Genomic DNA, 27,460 nt, shown 5'->3' on the forward strand with positions numbered 1-27,460 from the left:
GGGGAGCAGCGCCTTCTGGCCTGGAGGAGAACCTGTGTAAGATTTGCATGGACTCACCCATTGACTGCGTTCTGTTGGAGTGTGGCCACATGGTGACCTGTACCAAGTGTGGCAAACGCATGAACGAATGTCCTATCTGCCGGCAGTACGTCATCCGAGCAGTGCATGTCTTCCGGTCCTGAGGGCTAACATTGGTTTCTTCAGTGCCTTATAGGACATAGCCCACAGTGTCTGGGCTCAGGGTTGGTCCGATGCACAAAGGCAGTTTATTGAGAAACTGGCAGTGTTCTTAAGACCAGGACAAGCAGAGGTGCCTGGCATACCTGTCTTGCCATGGAGTGTACCTCTTAGGTGGCAGAGCCCAAAGCCAGTGGGAACTGATTCAGATCACATGGGTGAGTGCCTGCTTCTCTGATCATTGTTTGGTGATGGTAATCAATGAAGAGAACTTTCCAGAACTTGGACCATGTCTTTCTCCCTTCCTGAGAACCTAAGACACATTTCACACATCCCATACACCACTCCTCCAGTTTCATCAATCACAAGTACTGCTAGAAATGGTTCCTTTCCCCACCCAGCACATCTGGATTTAAATTTCTAATTTCTGTATGTTTTAAGTCCACTACATTGCCTAAAATCCCATTTGTTTCTATGGACCAAAAAAATACATTAACCAGACCAATAGTATTTCCTAGGTCAGAATTTGGATCAGTAGACTGATTTCTGGTGAGAAATTAAGTCTAAATACTGTAGAAAATTTTCTAAGTTGAGTCACTTCTATTAGTGTTGGGGTTGGAAATTATCAATGCCCTGACCTGACCCTAAACTACTGGGAAATCCCTAAGAGATGGTGTGTGGGTCATCTCTGCTGCTTCTCTTTGGGTTTGACTGCACCATCTTTAACCTTGGCTTATGAGGAAAGAGAAATAGAGGCCATAGCTGTTTGCTTTGGCTTCTAACCCTCACTTTTCAGCAGACTAAAAGTTGGTTGTTGTTTTTTGTTTTTCTTTTAAGAAACCACTTTAATAGTTTCCTCTTCTTTGGCTTTACATTTGCTTATGAAGGCCTAGGAACTTAGGCCAAGAGCCCCTGCTCTTCTTTCACCTCGCTGCTCATGGAGTTCCTGAGGAACAGACACACAGGACAGTGTATGAGGCACTGGAAAGTGCTGAATTAGGCTGGACTATGCCCATGGTTGCTTCTCAGCTTTTTGGGCAGGTCAGCACAAAGCATTCTCTAAATCATGATTTGAGCCTCAAGGGGTCTTTACATCACTGACATAGCTGAAAGGTTTGAGTGGTGTTTGCTGAAACAGCTCAACAGGCACAGAAGGAACTATGTGTTCCTATGTAGGATGCACCCGCTGCAGACCCTCCTGGATAAAACCACTACCCTCCACTGTGCAGCTAAGTAAGACTGGAAGAACCAGTCATGACCCTGGAAAGCAGAGGGGCACCTCTAAGGGGGCTATTAGAAATACTTATGCTTTCTTCCCATCATTAACCTCTAAATTCTTTCAGGGGATCAAATAGTTCTATGAAGTAGTTGTCGGAGGCAGCCACTTTACCTCTACATTCTAAGTCCAGATGGCCAGATTTCAGGTCAAAGCCTTTGTAGGTGTCAGGAATCAAGAGACTCCTCCACAAATATTCCCGTTCCCTCCCTAGTAAGTACTGTAGTTTACAATGTCTTCAGTTTAGCACAGCCCACTGGTTTTGCTGCTCCTGAACACACTGTGAAACAGGTCTGATTATGCAGCTCAGTAAGACCTAACAATCCTTCAGAGCTGGCTCCCCTTCTTACGACTGCTCTCCCGTCTGAGGCCTTACCTCCCTACCTCCTAGACAGCAACAGAAATAATATACTGATGGCCTGTTAGCAACCCGAGTGACAGAGCTGAGGTTACTTGTTTTGAAGAACTTACTTCTAAATCTTTTATCTTTTGGGAAAAAAATCCAGATGTCAAACAACTTTTTTATTGTTACACCAAATGAAAGTTGGAATTCTAAGATTCCATTCCAGTTAATATTCACCCCAGGTAGAAAACCTGATTTTTTTTGTTTTGTTTTAAGTACTTGAGCCCCTTTCTGTTCATCACGGATCCTTGGTTCTTAATTAACATGGAAACACCTAATCCTTCCAACTATTCTGTGGACTTCGCTGTGATTGCACCAAGATTTCAGTTGAGACTTAGTTTTAAAAGACAGACAGCTGACTGGTTCATAGGTTGGAATAGTCGGTTCTAAACTAATAAGCTGTAAAGAAATTAATAGTCTATATCGTACAAATTTGTTAAAAATCTCTTTGATGTGAATGTGTTGCTCCAAGTCGCTTATATTAAGATTTTCTCACCTGGATGTTAAGAAGCAAACCCAAATGTGTATTTTTTGTTACAGAGCTCTGCTTTATAATTTTGTAATAAATTTTAAATATAGATACCTGTCCTATCTGGTGTGGGGATGATGCCTGGGCCCCAAAGTACTAGTGAATATACGCAAGCATCAGGCCAGGTTCACAGAGCTGTTGCTCCTCAGAGACTCCATTCCACTTACAGAAATGTTTGGGCCACCTGACCTTGGTCAAGGTACCCTGCACGGTGTTATGACTTGTCTACAATCACGAGTGTGTGGGAGAAATTATGGAATAGACTAGAAGTGGAGCTAGTGTAAGGATGATTCTCAAGAGCAAATGGAAGCACCATGTGGATTATTTACAGTCCCCTTGGGAAAAGGGTCTTCAAGAGCTAGGTGAGATGGGATCTCAGAACAGCTAGGTAGCCAGTTAAGTGAATATAGTTGTGACAGACAAGTATGGCTCAAAGGTTGGCCCATCCTAAAGAACAGACTGCAAAATACATATAGACCTATATTAGCCTACCTGACCAGGTGCCTGAGAGGAAGGGAAAGGAGTGTGTCACCCACTGGAAAACTGGACAAGACAGGATTCTACCCTGTCTCTTAAGAGAGTAAGTCTTGCTAATGGCTGACCTGTTCAGCATCCAGTGATGGCCACTCTGTCATCAGCTGGCACTATGTAAACCGAGGCCCAGAGAGGAGCAGGAGAGGTTTAGGGTGATAGCGCTTAGGGTTGGGTGGAGACAGGAAAAGATACAAAGGTGTATATATACAGTCTAATCTCCCTGCAGAGAGAAGTATGTCAGACTGAAAGAAACATACACCAGTGAACTGGAGTGAATACATAGTAAGGCATTGGAGGGACAAGAGGCTGAAATTTCAGCCCTGTGTGGTGGGGAAGAGTTATCTTTAATCCTCTACCTAGCTGCTTGGTTCAAGGAAGTTGGAGATTCTATGCAGGTAAGTACTCAAAGCAAAAAGCAGCTTTTGATTTGAGGGTGGATTAAAAAGTATGTTACTCAGCAGACTGAGTAGTACCCACTCTGCCCTAGTTGTCAGAGCATCTACATTGTGTCTTCCCTCTGGACATTTTAAACAGTAGCTGAAAGGCAAAGCCAGACCAGTAAGCAACCTCCTAGTAGGGTATTAGGAATACTTGGGGTAGTATGTCTGTATCTTAGAGGCCCACATAGGTGTTTAAGAGGTTTGGTCATAGTGTCCTAGCTGACAGGAGATAACAGATAAGCCTGTTGAGTTGGTAATAAGAGAGAACTGATCTTCCAGAGGTGGCACAGCATAGACTTGGAAGCCAGTCTACTACAGTACCTGAAGAAGCCCAGAGCCAAGTGTGAACTTTGTCATGCAAGGTGGTAAGTCAGGCCTCCTCCTGGATAACATCTGTACCAGGTTCTGTGCCTCATGTGTTACATAAGGCATTTGAGGTTACAGTCATCCAGTGATTTAGAGGCACTGGGGAACTGATGCTCAGGTGTGTGATGGTCACTGATGACTTGAGATAATTTGAATTGTCTTAAAATGAGGGTGTTAGTGCCAAATTTCGAGAGCTTGACAACCAGATGAGGCTAGCTTAGGACATTTCCATTGTTGCAAACAGTGTAGCTCTGTGTGCAGCTGCCTTGCAAGCAATCTGCCACAGGAGCTAGCCAGCCATGGAAAGCAGGGTGTGTAGATTTTCCTGGCTGTGGATCTGTACTCCTGAGAGTAGTTCCGATTTTGAGGAGGCCACCTTTCCTATAGATGACAGCCTCTCCCTCCAAGCTGGGACCTGGAAGCTACAACCATCAGAGTCCACTTTGTTCTTTCACATGACGGTTCATCCTGACAAAAGGGACCAGGCATAATAAAGGTTTTGCCACATACAGGAAGCGTGCGAGGACAGTTTAAATATAGTTTTTAAGATGCACATGGAAGTGAAAAAGGAGCAGACAAAGGAAGCAGATTCTGCTCAGCCTTCATTCCTTAGTCACGGAGGTGGGTGGAATTGGTGGGGGAAAAGATGCTTTTTTGTTTTTGTTCAAGGCTAGCCTTCAACTCCTGATCCTCTGACTTCTTGCTCCTCATGCACTACCATGTCTGGCTTAAGATTTCTCACTTATAAAATTGTAGTTCAACGGCACAACACTGTGCCTAGCATGCATAAGGGTCTAGGTTGGTTATCAGCACCTCAAACAACTAAGGTCGGCTTCTTTTTAAACAAGAAGACAAAGCTAGCACCCAGATCTGAAAGATCTAGTTAAACTAGCAAGAGAATTGCTTGTGCCCACAGCAACTAGCTCCTGATCCAGAAAGGACCATGAAGAATTGGAGGGTATAAGAAGGTATACTGCCTGGCGAAGAAGCCCCTACCATCCAGGCTGAGCCTCATGTGGTAGAGTGGGCAGGCAAGGACATCCCAAAGAGAAAGAATAAAGGTCTAGCAGGGGGCTATCAGCCTCCGTTTTCGGATACATGACCAAATCCACTCTGGAGAGACCAGCTGGGCCTCAGTGTTGTTCTCTCGGTTACCCAGCACATGTGTGGCTGAGGCCATGTCAAACTCCTGTACCAGATCCCCGTTGAATGCCACAAAGTAGCGCTTGAGCCGCTTGAAGTCTGGTGTGGAAGGTGGCAAGTAGAGCCGCACCCCAGTGAAGACATCCAACAGCACCTGCAAACAGAGTAGTAGTCCACGCAGAGTGAGCCCTATCCTGGGCGTACATGCAACTTTACCCACCAGAATACACGACAGCCTGGGGTGCATAGAGTCTAGGATTTAGGACGAAGACAGATGACTGGGGGAAAGGCAGAGGTGTTGCTAACCCATCCTCCAGTCACTCTGGTTGACCCAGGTCTGACATTTTCTCCTGTCCCTGACTAGGAGAAAAGGGAGAAGTGATGGGCTCCAATATCTGAGGCCAAGATATGGAAAAAGGGCGTCTCTCCAAGAGCCACCCAATGTAAAATACCTCCCAAGGATTAAGTAACCTGCTCTGCAGTTACCTAGATAAAGTGCATAGGAGTCTTGCTCATCAGTGTGGATAAATTCAAGGGCTTCAGGGAGGAAGATTGAATGGTTTCTACTGAGAAGTGGGTTTAGACCCCGAGATTTCAACTTCTATGCTTATCTTCGGGCAGGGGTGCAATCTCTGTTGATCATGTTTCTTCGTTTACTTTCTGGGTCAAAAGCCACCCAAGGGCACCAGACTAGCTAGTTGCTGATCTCAGTAGGTATTCAACAGGTGTTGCCAGACCAAGGACCAACTAAAGGGAAAATATGCTCCTTAGCTGGGTTTTCTATGCCATAGCCATCTCCCTCTCCTTGCTAGTTAGACCTGCCGGAGAGACACAAAGGCACTGCTGCACCCCTCACCCAGACTGGACTTAGTTTTTTAATGTAAATTGTAACTTGACACTGGCGGCTCGTTGGGCCCCTGCAGCTTCTCCTGCTAGGCTGGCTCTATCTCCTGCCTCCGGCTCTCCTTCCTCTTTGCTGGCTGACCCGCCGCCTCTGCAAGGCAACAAAAGGGCACAGGGTGGAGTAGCAGGACTGCTCACTTGCCAAACAGGAAGGGAAGGACTTGTAGCCTTCCCCCAGACCAATAGGGACAGACACCTTTTCAACCTCACACACAAGAGCTTGGAACTCCAGGCCCTGAGCCAAACTGGCCTGTCCCATCATTCTTCTTTCCCTCACCTTTGTCGGGCATTGGGTCTCATCAGCAGCTTTCCTCTTCACCCCCACTTTCACTGGAGAAGACTTCATGGCCAGCTTGTCTCCTGGTTTCATGGGGGAAGGCTTTGGAATCACCTTGTTGCCTGCAGGACAGCAGAGATCAAGGTATGGAGTTAGGTACTTGCCGAACATGTATGAGGCACCAGGTCCAATCCCTGGCACTGCACAAACTGGGACATGCCTATTATCCCAGCACTAAGGAGGTAGAGGCAGAAAGCTCAGAAGTTTAGGGTCATTTTGGGCCACACAGAGTCAAAGGCCAGTCTGGTGTAAACCTGGCTATACAGAAACCACAAAACCAAAGAGAGAGTAAGAAGAAATTAAAAAAAAAAAAATTAAAATTAAAAAAAAAAACCAAAACTAAAACCAAACAGAGGACAAAGGGAACTGCTGATGGCCTTGGAAGTTGGGGAGCCAAGAGATGGGTCAGGCACTTCTGCTATGGTCATGAAAGAAAAGGGAACAAGGCTATCAACTAGACCATTCAGCTCCAAGGTGGTTCATTCCCATGTCAGACTGGCTCTCCTGGGTACTGTCACTCAGATTTACTGAGTAAAACAGTTTCTGGTCCATGGCTAGTCACATGCCAGGAATGCACTGAATGTCTGTTGTAGTGGACACCTAGTCACAGACATTTGACCGCAGAGTCTCAATGTCTGTCTGTGCCCTACCATCTCTTCCTACCCACATCCTTCTCCATCGCCTTAGGCCCTCTTACTTACCACCTCTGCTATTGGAGTTATTCAGCTTCTGTTCAGTCTTCTTGCCACTGGCAGAGGACTTACTAGGAGGTGTCTTGGGGGCCTTGTGGGGTACAGCAGACCCAGCAGTGCCCTCACTCTCACCATTGCTACCTCCAGTAGTAGAACTCCCCTCATCTCCAGTCACTACGGTGAAGTCTGCCTTTTCTTTGGACAGCTGGTACAGTTCCTAAGAAGTAAGGAGGAAGTTAGGTGCTGCCACTTCCTTCCCTGGGTCTAGGTGAGTGGTGCCTGGCACATGGGGTTAGGGAATAAAAATAGGGCCCTGTTATCTGAGCAACTAGTGAAAGTGACCTTCTGTGGCACCCAAGATTTTTTTTTTTTTGGATTGGCTTTAAATTTAAGATCTTCCCATCTTAGCCTCTCCAGTGCTGAGATTACAGGCTCAGAGGAAGAACAATTTTGTTTTGTTTTTGAGACAGGGTCTCATGGTGTAGCTCTGCCAGGCCTGGAATTTACCATATATACCAGGCTGGCCTTGAACTCAGAGAAACTTTGTCTCTGCCAGATTTTTAAAGGTGTGTGATCCTACATTCTGCCTAAATCCTAGTTTAAAAAAATGTGTATGTGTATCTGTGTACTATGTACATGGTGCCTACAGAGCCCAGAAGAGGGTACTGGATTCCCTAGAACTGGAGTTACAGGACAGCTGTAAGCTGCAGTATGGATGTTGGGGATCCTGGGTCCTCTGGAAGAGCAGCCAGTGCTCTTAACCATTGAACCATCTCTCCAGCCCCTAAACCTCATTTCTTAATTAGTGAAATAGAACTGTGGCCTGGGGCAATTCCTAAAAAGGCTGTGGGAAGCTAGAGGGGCCTTCAGGGGACCTGAGGAGGGTAAGCTGGGAGGAAGTTTCAACTCTTAATTGCTCTCCTTGTTTTGTCCCTGTGGAACAAAGGTAACAAGCCAAAAGACTTGTGAACAGGCCAGAAGCCCAAAACTCTTTTAAGGACAAGACAGTGGGGTGGGGGATATTTCGAAAGCCAAGGAGCTGGCACCTTGAGTTGAGGGAGGTTAGTTGCAGATTTCCAGTCTTTATCATCCCGGATTCGGGTGCAGCGAGGAAATCGGATGGAGATCCCATCAGCAGTGTGAGCCTCAGATTTGGAGAATTCTGCTCCTGTGATCTCCCACACAGCAGCTTTCTGTCAGGAATGAAACAGGTAGATTATATATGGCCAAGAAGGAAATCTTCAGCAGCCAGAAAAATGGCAAACGGGGGAAAATGGCACAGAGGTACCCAGGAGGCATGCGAGCCAGTTCTGCCTCCCCTTGAAACCTGCCTGGGCTAGGTCCTTCTACAACAGGTCCTTGAACATGTGGATGGGAGTTTGCTTTCCCTCTACTAAGGAAAGTCTTCAGTGATGGCTGGTTAGCTTTGTGTCTGTCATTTGGCTGAATATCCTAGTCCCTTCCTGGGTGGATCTTTAGCCAGCCTGGGCTAACTTCTGTGGCACTGGAGAATTACATACTATTGGGGTGGGGACCACAAACCACCATCAAGTTGATACCTTTGGGTCAGGAACAATAAAGTCAGGATAGTAGATCTTGTTGATCTTCAGCCAACTGGGTATCTTGCTAGGATCCTGAAGGAGAAAAGACACTGTTTTGGGCTTACTGTCATGCTGGAGCAAAGTTGAAGTCTTTGGCAATGAGACTGAAATGTGGCTTAGCTTAAAAAACTGACCCCTCACCCCACGAGATCCTTCCTCTCCAGAGAGGCTGTGGTCCACAGGACACAGGCCACCATTCACATGGCAGGATCTCTGAGATTTGGAAGCTTAATCCTGCTCCTATGGCCAAGAAGTAAGCTCCTTACTGAATTAAAACCAGACCTGCAGACCTCAGTCCTCAGAGCACATCCTGTGTCTTGGTAGAGAGGACTGTTGGAGCCAGGGTTCAACCTCACCTTGCTGATCTTCACCATGTCTAGCTCCTTCTGCAGTCGAGCAAGTGTGGCATCATCATGGCCTCCAGCACATTTGGTGACAGTGCACCATTTCTGGCTGTCAGGATCATAGCAGCCCATGAGGAAGATGGACATCATGCCGCCTGGGAGGGGAACATGAATTGAGTATGGGCTAGAATGGGCAAGGACCAGGGCCTTAGCATCAAGAGTATTAGAGTAGCTGACAGAGGTGGGACACACCTTGAATCCCAGCACTCAGGAGGCAGAGGCAAGCAGATCTCTGAGTTCAAGGCCAGCCTAGTCTTCAGAGTTCCAGGGCAGCCAATGCTGTTACATAGAAAAACCCTGTCTCAAAAAAAACCAACTCCCCCGCCCCCCACACACAAAAAAAAACATGGGCTCTAGGGAATTGGACAGTGCCTGACACATAGCAGACATAACCTGACACCGCCTTAAGATCTCAGATCTCATCTTTCTCCCCAATCAGGAAACAAGAGTTTTCTGAGAAGGAAGCTGTCAGTCAGGTCTTGAAACAGCTGATGTTGAGTTCCCTTATGTCGGAACAGAAGAAGGTATTCTTGATCAACTTCTTTTTATTATTTTCCCCTTTTAAAACATTTTTTTGTTATTTTTTTGTGAATGTCTACTTGTGTGTAGCCAATCATACTCCAGTATTCAAACTACAGTATAGTGTGTGGAGGTCAAAGGACAACTTGTTGGAGTCAGTTCTCTCCTTTCACTATGTGGGTGCTAGTGATCAATTTATGTCGAAAGGCTTGGGGCATAAGCTCTTCTTAACTGATTTCTGTGTGTCAGCCTGTAGCTCCCAGACGCCACTGCCCGATGTGATCAAGGCCCCAGATCCCAGGACCAAGCAATCGATGACCAGCAGATCAAATTAGCAAGGCGGCCAGTGTGAATCTTCTGATAAGAGTATCACCATGGGGACCAGACACCACTGACCTTTGCTCCCTTGCCCGTAGAAGGCCCCAAGAACCACCAGATCAGCTGTATCGGCCATGGCCCCCTCGTTCAAATAATCTTTCTTAACTTTCAGCCAGTGCCGCTTCCCAGGCTCGTATGTACCCTGAGGGGACACAAGAAATAGATCACAGAGAGTACAAAATTCAGAAGGGCAGGGCCTATCTTTTCACCACTGTGGCCCAGCCAGATTTCTGTCTCCAGGCACTATAGCACATGCAAAGCCATTTTCAGATCCGGGACCGGCCTGCCCCAGTTAAGTAGAAAAGACTCTCATGCAGCTTTCATTGTCTCCCACCTCCAATGATTCCATCATCTCCAGCAGGAAAAGACAAGGGTGTAGCCATCTTACCTTCACATCCTTCAGCACCAGCCCTTCTAAGCCCTCTCGGATCACTCGGTTTATCATGTCAGCCAGGTCTGAGGCTTTCTGAGGGACAGTAAGAGAGATGTGCACACAATGTGAGAATAGACACCGTGTTCATTTCTATACACTTGTAGAAACACAGTTAGATGTAAGGAAACGGTCCTCAAGAGCTGCTGTGGCTTTGAGAAGAAGGCTGCTTGCCTAGGAAGGTTCATGCCCCGCCCTTCAGAGTTCAAACAGTTATGTAATATATGCACTCCATAAGTATACCCAAGGCTCATCCTCTCACACTCCATGGGGTCCTCTGCTTTGTTCTAAAGCTATCAGATCCCACCTAGGATAGGAATTTCACTTACTGTGACTTGCTTCATTTCTGAGAACATGATCCGGTTACGGATTTCAACCATGTTGTCATGAAGAAACTTGCGTCGCTCACAAAGAGGCCTGAGGGAAACAGAAGAGCTGAGGGAAAAGAGCCTTCCTCCCACCCCTAGGAGGAATTCTAACACAGGACATTGCCCAATGATAAAATTGATGCTTCAGGAGAGGGACAGCTATGGATCCAAGCTCCTCTATGAACGGTTCTGCTGTCAAGGGTTACATGAACTCATCAGCACTGGAGATGGACCCCTGTGAGCTGTGGTGTGGCTCACAGCCAGTTCTTAACTGTGCTTTCTCCTCTATCGAGCCAAGAGAACACCAGCCTCCATTCCAGACTACAATCCTAGTCCCACCTGAAACCTTGTGGGGTTTTTTGTTTGTTATAATGTTACAACTTTTGTGCTAATGCTCCACTCTGTCTACACCCCACCCCCAGACTGGCTAGCCTGAGTGTACAGCTTGACTGACACAGGTTAGGCCCCACACCCTGCCTAATGCCAACCCAAGGCTGGTACAAGCTTCAGGACCCTGCTCCATCAATTCTTTCCACTTTCTTTCTTAATCATTTATGTAGGAGCTATAGAAACAGGATTAAGGAGACATCCTAAGTGCATAAAGGACAGGTATCAGCTATGTAGGATCAAGCCTGTGGATGCAGCTTACTCAAGACTGTCAGTTCTAGACTGGATGCTTCACCCATGGCATCCCCTACAAACTGATAGATACAATGCACAAATGTTAGCCAACCCCTATTTCTTTCCTAGCGGAAGGCCCAACCAGTGCAGAGAGATTCTGGGTTTATAAATAGTAGCCAGAGGCAGGGTGGTGTTGGTGCACACCTTTAATGCCAGCACTCAGGAGGCAGATAGCAGATTTCTTTGAGTTCAAGGCCAGTCTGGTCTACAGAGTGAGTTCCAGGATGGGCTCCAAAGCTACACAGAGAAACCCTGTCTTGCAACCACCACCACCCCGCCCCGACCAAAAAGATGATAGCCAGTGAGTAAAATCCAATGGTAGACCATATGCTTAATACATGTAAGGCCCTGGATTTCATCCCCAGTACTGCAAAATATAAAAACAAAACACATATACACAAACAAAAAAAAACCCATCAAAACACTAGCTATCTTACCTGTCCATCAAGCTGACATCATTAAAGTAGATACAATCAAAAACAAACAGGCAGACATTAGCATCCTGGAAGGCAGCTTTCTGTAGGGGAAATGAGGCAGTAGGTACATGTGGGCACTAGATCAGGGGAATAGCAGTCCACTTCTGCAGCCCCCAGTGAACAGTTCTGTCGGTACAGGCCGAGGCCATAGAACAATCCATAGATGGTACTCACTAAATTTCAGATCTCTAACGTTTCCCAAAGGCCCAAGTGTTAAAAGCTTGGACCCCAGGCTGGCGAGGTAGGGGAAGGTCTTACGTCATTAGTGGTGTGCTCTTAAAGGAACTGCGGGACTTCCCCTCTCTGTGCCCCTCAGTTCATGATGTAAGTGATTTTGCTCTGTCACATGTCCTTGCCATGATGTGCTGTACTAGCAGTGATCTAAAGGTATGGGCCCTGTATCTCCTGACCGTAACCTCTAGAACTATGCTTCATAGAACAGTGGCCTCCAGTATTTTGTTACAGTAATGGAAAAACATGTAGTGAACTGAAACCAACTCAATTCTATGGCAGTTCCTAATAAGGAACTCCTTTTTAATGGAAGAACAAACAATGGAACAGGCCCTGACCTATGTGCTTTTATCCCCTCTTCACTACCTTTTAGATTAACAACACATTTTGCACACAGGACTCTCAATGTGTACCTTGTGCACTCCCAGAGTCCCAAAGGGCAGTGGTTTGCCTGTGTTGTTGTCAATCAGGAGCACCTCGGAGTCCAAGATCATACTCTCACCCCCAGGAAAAGCTTTCGGGATGTAGTCCTTAAAGTGAGCCACCTGGAAGTAAAAAGGTAGCTTTGGCAAGGATGGCTTGGCAGTTAAGACTTAAAACCAAGCCACAGTGACCAAAGCCCAGGCAAAATAGTAGAGACAACATGTAGAAGCCCAAGCAGTGTGTGTCAGTCTTCCCGGAAAGAGGACCAGACTATCTGCTTTATTACCTCTGTCTAGACCCAGAGAATGGCTAGCCTACTTGGAGTCATGTTCTATAGGTTTGGAGGAAAAAAGAAGAAATTGAGTTTGTTGGGAGGACATGGAAGTAGACGGCTATGGGAGGAGGAAAGAGGAACGATGGGCAGGTGGAGACCAGTGTCCACTACAGAAGATTGCTGTTACCGGGCTAAGGACTGGGATGGGGAAACACATGAGTTGTAGGGCTGAGAGAAACAAAGCCCTGGGAACAGTGAGGAATGAGAACAGGGTCTTCTCTAAGTGGGAGCTCTGAAGCTCCTGCTGACTTCAGAGTATGAGCCCTGGGACTGGATTGTTCCTAACATAGGCAGAGCCCTAATTTCTGACCGCTCAGTGGGAGAGGTCCCACTGTAACCCCAGGTATTCCTTGACAAAGGATACCAAAGGGTTCGACAAAGGGTCTAGTTCCTCAGCTAAGAGCAGCACACAGACAGTCCCCGCCTTAGATATGGAGTGGGATGAGAAAAGACCTGACCATCCATCCTTACTTCCCTCTATCCCCAACCTAGCCCTTCCAGAGAGTGGGGATATAGCTTAGTATTCAGTCCTTGCCTAGCTTGTGTAAGCCTAGGTTCAATCCGTAATATTTAGAAAGGTAAAGAAAGCGTATTCTGGAAAGCTGTGTTCAAATGTTCCAGGGTCACAAGACAGTCTGTCTCACACCATCCTTTTCACAGCAGGTACTGATCAGTTTCAGTGCAACAAGATGAGCCTCAGGTAAAGCTCCATGCAACACTACTGCTCAGTGTTCTTGCTGAATACATAAAACAAGTGGCCCAGCTACCATGTCTATACTAGACTGTACAACACATTCCCCAATCCATAGACTCTGAGAAACCAAGCCAGAACTGGGAAAGAAGGGGCTGACAATGCTAGGAATTCCATTTACTCACAAGCTACTGGGGCCATAAACCCAACTCTTTCTTTCCCACAGACCTCAAAAGACTGGGCCTGGGAGCTGAGAAGGGCTGAGGAATAAGGTTTTCAATTCCCACCAATCCTGAGTAGGGCAGGAATCTGGGATCCCAGACAGCCCCACAATATTGTGCACTTAACAAACTATAAGCTCCATGAAGGTCAATACTTTACCCATTGTTTGTACTTTTATATGTCCACTAGCTACAATAGTGCATAGCATTTGAGAAATACTTGTTGAGCAAGCTAACGAATGACAGCCCAACAGTTCCTTGTACATGAACCTTAATCTAGCCCAGAAGGAGCACAGGAGACAGAGAAACACCAAAGACTTGCACAGAGCTCACTGTCTGCACCGCACCATCCAGGGAGCACTTTTCCACCCAACTAATCCAAGTCGGAGCTCTTTGGCTGTCCCAGCTGAGCAGCCTTTCATTACTAGAAGGGTCCAGGAATGAATTCCATTTATTTACAGATAAAAACAAACTCCCTTCTGTGAAGTACAGCTGGAAAGGCCCTGCAGTTCTGGCCTGGTGACTTTTACAGGCAGGGAGGAGAGAGTCCTGGCTGAAGGCTATTACCTTGTGAGGCAGGACAGGCTTGAGACTGCGGCTGAAGTAGCTGAAGTGGTCCCCCTTCTTATGCACCTGGACTCGCTCACCATCGTACTTGATCTCAGAGAACATGCCATTGGGACACTTCTTCATTGCATACTCGATGGACTTGCAGGCCTCAGCCTTGGGATGGAGAAAGCAAATGCTGGATCCCTTCAACTGGGGCTCCTTAGCAGAGCCTGGGGCTGGGTTTGCCAGGACAGACTGCTGCTAAAGGGGTGATGGTATTTCAAAAGGCTGGGCAATGCTATATTGTGACTGAAAAATCATTAGTTGATAGCAAGATTATCTCAAATAAAAAAATAGTTCATCTACCTCCAGAGTTGACTTAACAGTCTGCTTTCTGGAAAAGATAAATGCTATCCATTTTAGAATAAGTCTTCTGAAGTAAGATTTTCATCCTCAATAATTAAGGCTCTTACAAGGCACCTGGCTTACTAAACACACTTGCTATCCCAGTGCAAGTGATGGAGGGGTGGAAATGAAGAGGGCCAGTGGCAGTGAGGCTGGCAGGGTGACTGTAATCTGAGGATACTCAGACACAGACACACTCACACACTGGCACCAGTCAGACCCAAACAGTAACTACCATTTTGGTAGTTCTTGTCAGGCCACAAAACACAATGTCATTTCATCTTTGGTGATGCCTCACATGGCAAACGCTGCAGGAGAGAACTGAACTCTGGGAGGTTATGCACTCACTTAAGGTCAGGCAGCCACTAAACAGCCTCAGCTGTGCATCCACAGCCTCCTCCCAAGACCATGTGCTAAAGCACCGTTCTTCAGACAAGGCTGTGGGAAGGACTCTAGGAAGCACTCCCAAGGAAGCCAGAAAGGCCCCTTTTCTCTAGGTGAAGGAGGTGGTTCTGTTCCCGGCATGGAGATCATACTATTTTGGCACTGACTATCCTATATTTCTGGTAGCAGGAGAATTCTTCCCTATCCCAAACATAAAAGCTTAACTCAAGGGTTTAGTATTATAAGATAGTTCCAGAAAAAGAAAAAAAAATCGCTATATACCCTTGGAAAGCTCAAGGGGCCTCACAGCAAGTGGCAGAGCAGCAGATACTGACTCTGCTACACATAAATACCAGAAGGGCCAGCCCATCCTCACTAAAGATGCAGAACCCCAAGTTGTGAACTGAAGTGAGGTTCTATTCCTTGAACTGCTGCTTCTCCCTGTCACACGAGGCCTGGCTGTTGCCAGCTCTGAGCTCTCCTACAGGAGGTCACAGTCTTGGGAGTTACTCAGCATAGCCCTGTCTCAAGTGTGATGCTAAACTACTTGGTCTCAGATGCCACTCCCACAAGGAAAGTAAAGCACTAAAGAGGCCCAGTGACCCGTCTCAGACTCTAGGGCTTGCTGGTGGCAGTGCCGGAGGCTACGCTAAGGTTGTATGTACTAGACCACTGCCTTCCTCTGCGCCTTACTTCCCAGCCTAGCACTGCTCTGCTCATCTCCACTCTTCCTTCTCCACACTTCTCTAGGCAACCTACAGGGAAGAACCCTTGCCCTTCATCCCCTTTCAGATGCCAGCAACTTAGAGACACGGGTGATAGGAACAAGGCAGTGTTCCTCACCAGCATGGGCTGCACAGGAGTCATCAGTGAGGCCTGGATGCTCAGAGTCCGTCGCCGACCTGGGTCCTTCTCCACCTCCTGCTCATTGTGAAGGACCCGCTCCACCACATCCTGCAGGTTGCGCGAGGCTTTGAAGGCTTCATAAGCATTGGGGTCAAGGGCATCTAACCTGCCAAGGCAGACAGGAGCAAGGAGACAAACCTCTACATCTGACATTATGGCTTAGGGTAGCAGTCTGTCAGACAGGAGAGATGCTGGGGAAGTAGCCTTAAAGTTCCCTCCTTGTAACTTGAAGTTGTGTCCAACCTACAGCAGTAGCTACATGGAGTCAAAGGTAGTTACAAACGTGCCCCACCACAAAGTCGTCAAATTTATTTAAAAAAACTTCTGATTTATTTTCTAATTTTTTTTTGAAACTTGAATAAACAGTTCCTGAGCATGAATTTTGTAGATGTTACAAAGTCAAAAGGTTGGAAATCAAAGGTGGCACAGGAAAAGATAAAACAGAACACCCAGAGTTTTGAGACCCTGTGCCTTACTTGGTGCAGCCTTGGCAGAGGATGAGGCTGGAATGCACAAGAAGCCTGTTCCAGACTTTCACTTGTAGCAGCTTTGTGTTAAAGATAGCTGTCTCCACTTTATATGTGAGAAAAGGGTGTGGAGGGGAGTAGGGTCCAAGAGGAAATAACAATTAGGGTTCAAATCTGTAGCAGGTCTCCCAAGTCCTGAGAGTAGCGGGGAACGAAGAAGTTGGCAGTGCAGGCTGTCAGAGGAGCTATGGTACTTACACATGTTTTGCACCTGAGTTCATCTTCAGATCATGTTTGATAAGCCGGATGATGCACTTAAGGTCATTGGCTGTACACCTAAAGAGATGAGGAATATTCAGCTTTATCTCTGAAGAGCTCTGATCTCCAAGCCTTCCTTCCCAGAGCAGTCCACCTCCCTGGCCCATCAATGGGTCTGGTTTGAATAGGGCAGCTCCCCCACCTGGAGGCAATGTCCTGCAAGGCTTGCTGCTGCTCATCCTCTTTGGTGAGCTTGGACAGGTGCAAGAGGAAGGCATCCACTTCCTGGATGGTGAGGAGGCTCTTGGCGGCTGGGGGGAAAGACTTGCTCTGCTCAAAGAAGACTCTGATCGTCTCAGACACGTCACCCTGTCTCCAAAAACCAAAATGCCAACTGCTGCAACCCCAGGGAGCTCAGGACTAACGATAAATCAAGAGTTCCACCACACCAAAATCGTTCTCAGAAACTCTCCTAGCCAGTTCCTAGAAGGGCCCATCTATCCACACAAGGCCACCCACTTGCTTTAGTTGAGTAGAGACAGCACTAATCCAAGATAGAGCCAATCTGATTCCTATTAAGAATCTCAACTTAGAGGCACAGGCCTTCCAATAGTAGACGTTTGGATAGAAATTTTCCATGGCAGCAAGGCTGGAGCCATGAACAAGCCAAAGACAAATGGGAAGTACATAGAAAGAGGGAAAGCAAGCAAGCAAGTAAGCAAGTAAATAAAGCCTAGAACAGCCCCAGGAGAGACAAAAAGAAGTCTGAAGTCCTGACTTTTCAGTTAAGGCCTTTTGTGGCTTGGCAGTGGTATGCTTTCAGTTATCAAACTTATGAAAGAAACAGCTGTGTCCACCCGCAGCTTCCACAGTCGAACAGAATTTTGTTCAGTAAGTTTCAGTTCCCTATACCACTATGTGCTCAGTTTTTTGTTTGTTTGTTTTTCAAGACAGGGTTTCTCTGTAGCTTTGGAGCCTGCAACTCTTGTAGACCAGGCTGACCTCAATCTCACAGAGATTCGCCTGCCTCTGCTTCCCAAGTGCTGGGATTAAAGGTGTGCGCCGCCTGGCTCTCAGTTATTTTTAAATCCCGGCAGAGTCCCACCTGGGCTGTGGCCTCCCTATACCCGCCTCTGACCTGTTCCAGATCCCGGGCCATCTCATCTGGGTTGCAGTTAAAAATGCGGCTAAAAAGTTTCACAATCTGCTTATCGTTCAAGTTATAAACACTCTTAATGACTCCCGGCAGCAACAGCTTCACTGTCAGGTACACATCACCGTGGAAGCCATCTGAAAACAAAAGGAAGGAAAATTCCATGAAGAAATGGAGCTGCCAGGTGTGATGGATACAGCTTTAATCCCAGCATTCAGAGGCAGAACCCCGCAGATCTCTGGGAGTTGAAGGCCACCATGGTCTACACAATAAGTACCTAGATAGTCAAGGATACACGGTGAGACCCTATCTAAATTACTAAAAAGGCAGGGATTGCTTCCCACAGCTCCCTGTATTTATCACTATAGTAGTAGCAGTTAGGCTATGGGCTTTGTCTGCCTCACCTTTACCCCATGATCTCCCACTGGGCGAAGCCCTGACTTTCACTTTGTGATGATGTAACAGATACTGAGTGACAATTTGCTAGATCTATGAAAGAAACAGGGTCAGACAATTCTTTACACTGGGCATGTGGTTCACCTAATCACGTATGCAAGTGAACAATTTCTCTACTGGTCAAATGGGTTCTTCTGCCTCCTTAGGACAAAATATGGGCAGAGGAAGAAAATGGCCAAATACCCTGAGCAGAACTGCTATATAATATGCAGGGTCTGGTGACAATTACAGCTACAGGATCCCATTCCAAGATTATCAAGAATTTCAAGACACCGGTGTGTTATGCCCATAAAGCTGGTCATGGCTTTGAGTTTTTCAGAGGGAAAACATACTCAGGATGCTTGTGGCCCTACCTCCTGCAGAGCCTTTCTGCAAAAAGTCCTGGATGATCTGGGTCTTTGTATTGTAGCTAGGATTTTCAGCCACCATGGCGCACAGCTTCCGGAACTCTCGCAGTAGACAGTCTTTGTGCTTAGGGTCACATTTACTTGCAGACAGACTTGTCTTTGGGGCAGGATTTGAGAGGCCTTGCTCAGAGTTGTTGGCTTTGGCTGCTGGAGAGAGAAACAACACAGATGATCCATTTTTCCTTTTTGGGAAGCACAAACAGGAAAGAAGGAAATGAAAATTTTGCTGGGACTTTATACCTAGTTTTATTTAATCCCCACAAAAAGTCACTGGGGGTAAATGTACTACACACTTGTCACAAGTATACATAGGGTGGGCAAGTAAAACTGGCCCCAAATACCACTGCTTGAAGACTGGACTGAGAAGCATCTATTTATATGAGCATCTCATATAGGAACAAAGGCTGCTTTCAGGCCACAGCCATCAGGTGGATCTCAGCAATTCTAATTCTGACTCCAGAAAGGCTGGGCTGAAAAAGGGAGAAGAAACCAAAGGACATGCTAATTTAAAATATTGCCATCATGCGCGGTCAGAGCTGTGCAAATCTGACAGATTATAGGGTTCACTGTCTTCTTACTGATGAGACCAAGGCCTGAGAGCAGATAGCTTTCAAGACCACCTACCTCCTTGGTAAAGGAGCCAAGTCAGGTGTGCCAGCAAGAAAGTCAGGAATCACCACTCCAGTTTGTCTTTTCTTATTGTCAAAATAAAAGGCAGTTTTATTTTGAGAGAGAGAATCCTTGGTGATTCTTTCTCACCTCTTTGTGACCACTTTACAAGGCCAAGGCGGAGTTCTTATACCAAGGAGCTGTTTACCAAAGCTTCTGGTTTGGGTTTTGTACATTGTTAAATCTGACCTGGAATCTAAATCTGATGTGGGGTGGGAATTTTTCCAAAGCACAGTATTTAGCTGGGTTCAAGAAGGAGAGCACCCTATTCCTTTCGGCTCTTCTAAATTCCACGCACAAGACCAGGGTGTGTTATCTGCATCCCTATCCTGGCCTACTACCAACAAAAAAACAAACCTGAGTTCTCAAATAATAAAAACTGTCAGAGACAGCAGCACATGCCTGTAATTTTAGCACCTGAGAGGTTGAGGCAGGAGGATCTTAATTCCAGAACAGCCTGGACAGAAGATTCTCTTCTATTTCTGGGTTATGAGTCTAGCCTTTAACAGGTAAGCCATTTCGCTAGCAAAGACTCTCTCTCTTAAACAGAACAAATTAACCGCGTGTGCATGCAAACTCCTACAGATCCAGGCATAATTTTTGTAACATTATATCCCATAGTCCTCATGACAGGACTAATGTCTTAATTCACAGACAAAGCCACAGAGAATCAAACAGGTGAAGACTTGTTCAAAGCACCAAGCTGTCAAGCATGAACCAAACCTCTGACTTCACATCTAGGCTTCTTTGAACCTCCAAACTACTCAAAGTTCAAAGGGTTTTATTTTATTATTTTCTTCAACTGAGCCAGTCATTAAGAACTGTTTATCTCAAACAATGAAACAGGCTACAGGGTATAAGGTAAATAATACATTATTGGGACAAACACAACAATGCAGTAATAGCTCCATTGTGACCTGAACTTCATTCATAAAATGAGCATAATGAACGTAACAGAAAAGCACTTCTCAGGTTAAGGAAAGAACAAAAGCTATAGCCAATGCTTTCTCTTGCTATAGCCAATAAATGATCCTCTCAACTCCCATCTGCAACATAGGTTCTAGCAAAGTTTTACTGATTCCAGTCCATGAACAGTAGTTTGTTATATAACAGAAACAACTTACCTATGTCTGTATGTAATCACAAATTACTCTTTGTTTATCTTGCCAAGACATAAACAAGAGATTGGAGATAGAGCCTGAATCCAGAGCCTGTTAATTCCCAAGTTCACCTTCTTAAATTAATGAGCCCTACTGTCTCCCAACAAAACAGGACACTTCTCATTCAGATCTTCCTTCTAGTTTCTTGCTTACACATCTCTACCATAGGAATGTATGGACAATTGACTATCAAGGAAAAATGTTCTATGCGTGGCCTATCCTCCCACACTTCCTTTCCAGTTTAGGGAAGCTTGGGGAAACAACTTCTCAGAATTCTGTCATAAAAAAAGAAGAACTAGCCAAGCGGTGGTGGTTCATGCCTTAAACCGCAGCACTCAGGAGGCAGAGGAAGGTGGATCTCTGTCAATTCGAGGTCAGCCTGGTCTACAGAGGGAGTTCCAGGACAGCCAGAGCTACACAAAGAAACCCTGTCTTGAAAAACCAAACCAAACAACAACAAAACACCAACAAAGAAAGAGCAAATTAGAAAAATCCTTTTGACCCGGGTAATAACTTCAAGTGGACGAATATTGACAAATGCAACTATGAAACCAACTAATGTTCCTGCTACACCAGAGACTGAGCACACAAAGAAATGCTGTGGAGTGAAGCACTGAGAGTCAGCTGTGATTGAACTGCCCCAGACAGACAGCAACACAGCATTCTCATTTAGCCAGAACCCCAGAGAAGATTCCACACAAAGGAGAAAGGACCTTAACAGTAGCCTTAAACCAATCTTACCTGAAAATCCAGAAAATTTCCGGGGATTGGTACTGGTGACAAACGAAGCACCTTTCACTGGGGATGTCACCTGGCCAGTGGTTGTCAGCTTAGCCTGGACAGCGGTTTTCTTCTTTGGTGTACCAGCTGCCTTAGAAGACAGATCTACAGGACCCACACAAAGAACAAAAATATCCTTCAAAGAAAGACTGCCAAAGACGCTTTTGGAGATTTTATCAACAGTTCTCAAATCTCTGCTTGCTAAGTTTCTACTGTACTACGACCCCAGGCTGGCTGGTCTTTTTGAGTGTTGGGAGAAGGTAAAAGGGTATTGGACAGAGAGATGAAAATTTGAGGATCAATTACTGTTGGGGACTGTGGACTCCCTGCCTGCTGGAGTAAACAACCTGTTTTCCTATGCTTGCAGCTGCTCTGAGAGCAAGACGCTCAAGAGTTCCTGATGGCAGGGAAGTGGTTTCTGGTGGGCTTGCAGCTGAGAGTTAGGGCATGGCCATTCGTCAAGGAGACCCTATATGAGCGCCCTAGAACACAATAAAGAGAGCATTCTTGGCTGTGTGTGTGTGTTTGTTTCAATCTCCAGCCCCTTGCCTGACTCACAAACCGTACCTTAGTGCGTAAGAGAAGGTGTTGGGCTACAATTTACCTCTACTGGTAACTTGAAATTTCATCAAAATTCCCCACCTTTTATCCAATATATAATAATTTCTTAAAGTAGAGATTTGAGGTAAATCAATAATCATTTATTTAAAAAATTTTTTTGTATGAATGGGTGCTTTGCCTGCATGTATGTCTGTGTATCATGTGTATTCCTGGTACCCAGGGAAGCCAGAAAAGGGCATTAGATCTCTTGGGATTAGAGTTACAAATAATTATGAGCTGCCATGGGGGTGCTGGGAATCAAACTCAGGTTTTCTGGAAGAAACACCTTTGTTCTTAACTGTTGAGCCGTCTCTCCAACCCCAGTAATCACATTTTGATAGACAGAACTTGGACCACGCTCTGTGGAATAGCCCCAATATATAGAAAAAACAAAGTAAAAAAGAAGAAACCAGAGCATGCCTGTTTGGCACTTGTAGAAAAATTTCTGTTGACTGTATTTCCCTTGCCCTGAATAAGATAGAATCAGTAACAAAGGCTGAGAATAGAGGCCTGGAGGCTGGAGAGATGGCTCAGTGGTTAAGAGCACTGGCTGCTCTTCCAGACGTCCTAACTTCAATTCCCAGCAACCACATATAGGAGTAAACATGTATGTGTGGATATATGCATATATGTGATTCTATGTATATGCACACATATATCTTTCTAGTTGTCTGTTCCAAGGACTTAGAAGCAAATACACCCCAAAATTATGAGACATACAGCATCCAGATTTTAGTTTCCAAAACTATTTCCACTAATGGGAATTCAGACTCCTTGGAGGAATGGCTACTGCCACAGCGAGGGGAGGGCACACAGAAGAAGTCAAGAGCATCCTCTTATGCCTAATGTATAAGTACTTATAAAACATGGCCCACAGGCCTTAAACTCACCCCTGAGTACCTAGGACTGCCACCTCACCTAACTAAAAAGCAAGGAAAAAGATGTGCCAGGTGTAGTTGGCAATTATGTGCAACTTCAGGAGTTGAGAAGCTGGTGCAGAAACAACTGAGAGTCTAAGGTCAGCTACGCTACACAGCAAGACTGCAGAGAGAACGAGAGAGAAACTAGGGTTTACAGGATATAGAAGCCACCTTAAAGAGACTGCAGGCTGGCCAAATATGGAACAATTAAGTACCATAATGAACTTTAAGTCCCAGGGGAAAGTAGTAATCTACAAGTTTGTAAAGATAGAAAGGTGACAGCTAAAATGGTGGTAGCGGGTCTTTTATTCTTTAAAAATATCAACTTATAAAAGAAAGACCATAGAGTGACAGACTTGGTGACACAAGCCTATAATCTTAGTCCTGGGGAGACAAGGCAGAAAGACTGCTCCAAGTGTGAGGTCAGCCCAAGTTACACGGCATGGCAAGAACACATCTAAAAACAAAACCAAAAGCCCAAAAGACCCTCTGGAAATGTTGCAGAGTAAAGGAGGCTAAATAGACATGACAATTAGATGCAGTAACTAATCTGATGCTAGACCTGAACCCTACAATGGGTACTACCAAATTATAATATTCAATCAACTGACAAAACAGTATATAGATAAGAATAATCTGCATCAAGGTAAATTTACTGAGGTTGACAGGTAAACTATGATCATGTAAGAGAAGATCCTATTTTTAAGATACACCTAGAGTATCTACAGGGCCTGATGATACAATTTTTTCTGAATGGCTCAATAAAAACAAGCCTGATAAGCAGAGAGTGAGCCCATAGACAGAAATGATAAGAGTAAACTGACTAGTATAGAGAGGGAAATCTGTGCACAGAGAATGTGAGTGCTCTTGGTATTAATTTTATTCTTATAACTACGGTGTGAATTTGAAATTATGCCCAAGCAAGATGAACAAAGAAAGAAATCTCCCAGACTCTAGTCTCCTTGCATCCTATTCTATTAGCACCAGAACCAGCAAGCGGAGAAAACAGGTTCTCCAACCCACCTGCAATGTGCTGGCATATCTGTTCCTTTTCGTTATCTTCCAACTCTTCCCAGCCTTCCAGCTCTGTGAGATCTTCAATTTTTTTTGTGGTAGCCCGCGCCCGCTCCAGTTTCTCAAACATGCACTTAATATGGTACCACTCTTTCATATCGCCCCCAGACTCGGAGAAGGGATTGGGCACCACTTTGCCAATGCGGCATACGCCTTTTACAATCTTCTCCTTGCATTTCTTACAGCCAGCTGTGCCCCGCTTGGCATAGTCCACACAGAACCGCTGCTCCGCCATCTCACAGGGGCTAGTACAGAGTCCCACATGCGATCCTGGGAAGAAAACAAGGTGGGTGGCACGTGGTCTTAGATGCCCTCTCTGGAAAGATAGGACAGGCTTTTTTCTCTGGAGGAGGCAGCACCCACGAAGGAAATCTGTTTCCAACAACTGGATGCACTGTCTTATGGCAGACCAGTGATTCTGTTTTGGGAAGAGGCACAGTTCTTTTCTGCCAAGGGCACAAAGGTTTCTCGGGAAGAGGATCTTGAAAGCCAAAGTCATATAGCTGTATGAAAGGGTGGAAAATAAACACAAAGATGTGAAGACGGGCTTCCAATTTCTTAATGGCCAGAATCTCAGACAGAGCTCGTGATTAATCAAGCACTTCTCAATGCATTCACCTAGGCTGAAGCAGAGTTCCAATACAGGAAAACTCAGTTTCCAAAGGGGCATGCAACATCAACAATATGAGATACTAGTAATCAATGGTGCCCTTTAAATATTACCAAGATTCTAGCTGGGCGGTGGTGGTGCATGCCTTTAATCCAAGCATTTGGGAGGCAGATGGACCTCTGTGAGAAACATGAAAAACACAGAGAAACCCTGCCTCAAAAAACAAACAAAAAAGGCACTTAAGTAATTATAAGAAGTACTAGGTATAATCACTGCTTTTACTTGGATTGATTCATCCATCACTACCTTTGACTCTTACAGTCCAGTTATTTCAACTTTCCCTGATTTAGGTTGCTGAATTAAGCAAGGGAATTGCTTATTCTGTTTCTAAGAATTTTACTCTTAGAACAACTACTACTTGAATTAAGTACTACTGTGAGTTACATTTTACAGATGGAATTGGAGCAGAGAGGCAAAGTAACTTGCTGAGGGTCACACAGCTAACAAATGGCTGAGCATGGCTTTGAACCTAGGCAGTCAATCTGATTATAGGCTCTGATGAGCTGCCTCTCAAAGGAGGGCCTTCTTCTGAAATTCCAAATCTGTTATAATGGCTTGTTTTCTAAAGGTACCTCGTGTTACATTTCACAGGGAAACTTCATAAACACGATGTAATTGTTTTGGTTATTAAGACATCCATCTGCCTGCCTCTGCTTCCCGAGAGGTGGGAGTAAAGGCGTGCACCACCACCGCCCAACTTTAAGTGGCTTTCTTTATAGTTTTAATTTCCAATATAGTAGAAACTATTTTTGTCCCCACACTGCTGTGAAGTAAAATTGCTACTGTGTCAACAGAAAGCTCACTTCCCCACTGCTACACAGAGCACAACAGGGCTGTGTACTATGGAAGGGAAAGGACAGGAAGCGAGCTTACCCATGGGGTGGGCAGCAGATACCAGGTGGTTCAGTTTCCTTCAACTTGCTATGTAAACAAGGCCAACTCAAAACAGTCAATCCTGCCTCCAGTTCTCTAGAGCTGGGATTATAGATATGAGCCACCAATCCTAATTTCAATCAATCTATCTATCATCCATCCATCTATCTATCTATTGCTTTTACTTTTCAAGATAGGGTTTCTCTGTGTAACCGCCCTTGCTTTCCTGGAATTGGTTCTGTATACCAGGCTGGCCTCGAAATCACAGAGATTTGCCCGCCTCTTCCTCCTGAGTGTTGGGATTAAAGGCGTGCACCACCATGCCCCGTTCAATTTATATTTGTTTATTTTCTATTTTTTGAGTACTTTCTATGTAGTACTGGAAGTCACTATGTAGGGCAGACTGGCATTTTGAGTGCAGGGATTAAAGGCGTTGTACCAACACGCCCTGCCCTAGTTTTATTTTTATAACAGTTAATTATGGTGGTTCTTGCTTGTAATCTCAGCACTCAGAAGGCAAAGACAGAAAGACTGCGGTGTCCGTTCGAAGCTACACAATCTGGTTTACTTAGTAAATTTCAGTCTAGCCAGGGCTACATAGCAAGCTCTTCCATCTCAAAAACAAAACAAAACAAAACAAAAAACATCCTCCAAGATTAGAACTACCTTATGGGGTGGTTAGGAAAATCACAACGAATTCGAGGGCAGGCTGGAGATAAGAGTTCTCAATTCCCGGGGAATGTATACCAAACTTGTGTATTTAACAATGACTGGGGGGGGGGGGGGGCGGAGGAGGTGGGAGGAGAGAAGGTCCATTAACTGGGGAGACTCATAGTGGGTCACCCAAGCCTCACGTTTAACAATCAGAGAAGCGAGTGAAGGACGGCACGGCCGAGGAGGAGCTAGGAGAGAGCAGGACTTCAACTTTCCGCACATTATGGTGGCTGGCATGCAGCCCTCAGCCCAGGATAGGACAATTAACCACCGGGGCCGAACGCCTGGGGAGGCTCGGGAGCCCTGGAGCCGCGGAGAGCAGCTCGGCCGGGAAGCCGCGGCCGGACCCCAGACCCCTAGGGACTTCCACTCGGGCGCGGGTAGCATCCTGCCCTCCCCAGTACCCGCCTGGGGTCTCAGGGGCCGCGGGCCTCCCGTGGGCTCCCGGGGGCCCGCCACGTCACGGAGGGTGTGCCCCCAGGCTGAGCGGCGGGCGGGGGAGGAGCCACGGGCTCTCCAGCCACGCCGCGCTCGGCCCCGGTCTTATCCCTCCCCACACCGCGCCCCGCGGCCAGCCGCGCCGCCCCTCACCTTCCTTCCCGGCTGTCCAGGCTCCGAAGCTCCACACGGGCCGCCCGCCTAGGAGCCCACAAGGCCTCGGGCCTCGCACGATGACTAGAACGCCTGTCTCTTTAAATACGGGTCCTTGAACTGAAGGCAGCGCGCAGGCGCAGTAGCCGAGCCGGGCCTGTGCCCTCGGACCCCACCCCCTCCAGCCGCCACGTGTGTCTCTGTTCCGTTCCGCCCTGGAGGGTTTGAACTGATGAGTTGTGGGGTTCGATGGCGGCGGTGGGGCGCAGCGCACCTGAAGTTCCTAGAATGTCTCAGATTCTTAGATAGTAAAGATAGTAAATGAAAAAATTATTGCGGTGAGCCCAGGAAGGAAAGAGCCTGTGTTTCCACCTTTATTTTCTATTCCTGCCCACATGAGTTTTGCTGAATTAAAAAGAGGCTTCTTCAATTAAAAAGGAAGTTGGGAACTGTAAAGGAGCGACAGGGACAGTGGCCCCTATTATATGTCATTTAGTGTACTACTGCTTCTAAACCTTAGGTTGGCTTTGTGAGTTTGAGGCGGCTAATTTTACAAAACTAAAAGTATCCAGGGTAGAAGGTAAGTGACATTGTTCAGACTGGGAACGGCAAACAATTGTGCTTTGTTAGGGAAATAAAGAGCAGATGCTGGAGCGAAGTTCTATTTTGTGTGAAAGAGTTTAGCCTTTATTTCGTAGGGAAAGAACGTTGTGAACGAAGGGCCTAGTGTAGCTAAAGTTGAAACTGGTCATGGGAGATGCTAAGGCAAGCGAACCCAGTATATCAAAGTGGCCTTGGGGTGGAGAGGAAAGTGCATGTTTGAAATAATTTACGCTTTAACTTTAGCTTGTGAGACGCTCAGTATGT

The 27,460-nt window shown here is 46.1% G+C and overlaps 2 protein-coding genes across 14 annotated transcripts in view; one reads left to right on the top strand and one right to left on the bottom strand.

The window, feature by feature from the left end:
- Positions 1-2,436, top strand: part of Rffl (ring finger and FYVE like domain containing E3 ubiquitin protein ligase) — a 67,017-nt gene extending 64,581 nt beyond the window's left edge. For all 8 annotated transcript variants that reach the window (XM_085695541.2, XM_085695544.2, XM_085695538.2 and 5 more), the window contains one exon: positions 1-2,436. In XM_085695541.2, coding sequence (XP_085551667.2) covers positions 1-182 — 182 coding nt within the window. In that variant the 3' untranslated portion in view covers positions 183-2,436.
- On the bottom strand, positions 1,963-26,749 carry Lig3 (DNA ligase 3). 6 transcript variants are annotated; one of them, XM_085695534.2, is made up of 20 exons: positions 26,594-26,749; positions 23,695-24,248; positions 21,113-21,256; positions 18,489-18,686; positions 17,665-17,816; positions 16,729-16,895; positions 16,527-16,604; positions 15,739-15,907; positions 14,125-14,280; positions 12,302-12,433; positions 11,619-11,698; positions 10,462-10,549; positions 10,091-10,168; positions 9,721-9,844; positions 8,758-8,900; positions 8,360-8,434; positions 7,847-7,993; positions 6,810-7,017; positions 6,049-6,170; positions 1,963-5,022 (listed from the first exon to the last, which is right to left on the bottom strand). In XM_085695534.2, exons 2-20 carry the CDS (start codon positions 24,242-24,244, stop codon positions 4,789-4,791), a joined length of 3,045 nt encoding a protein of 1,014 aa, XP_085551660.2. In that variant the 5' UTR covers positions 24,245-24,248; positions 26,594-26,749; the 3' UTR covers positions 1,963-4,788. The 6 variants fall into 6 exon arrangements, with proteins under 6 accessions (XP_085551660.2, XP_085551661.2, XP_085551658.2 ...); XM_085695535.2 differs by having other exon boundaries at positions 6,933-7,017; positions 18,489-18,689; XM_085695532.2 differs by having other exon boundaries at positions 18,489-18,689.
- Positions 26,750-27,460: the final 711 nt, after the last annotated feature.

The sequence above is a fragment of the Myodes glareolus genome, chromosome 9 (assembly GCF_982192425.1).
Source record: "Myodes glareolus chromosome 9, mMyoGla1.1, whole genome shotgun sequence".
Taxonomy (NCBI): Eukaryota; Metazoa; Chordata; class Mammalia; order Rodentia; family Cricetidae; genus Myodes; species Myodes glareolus.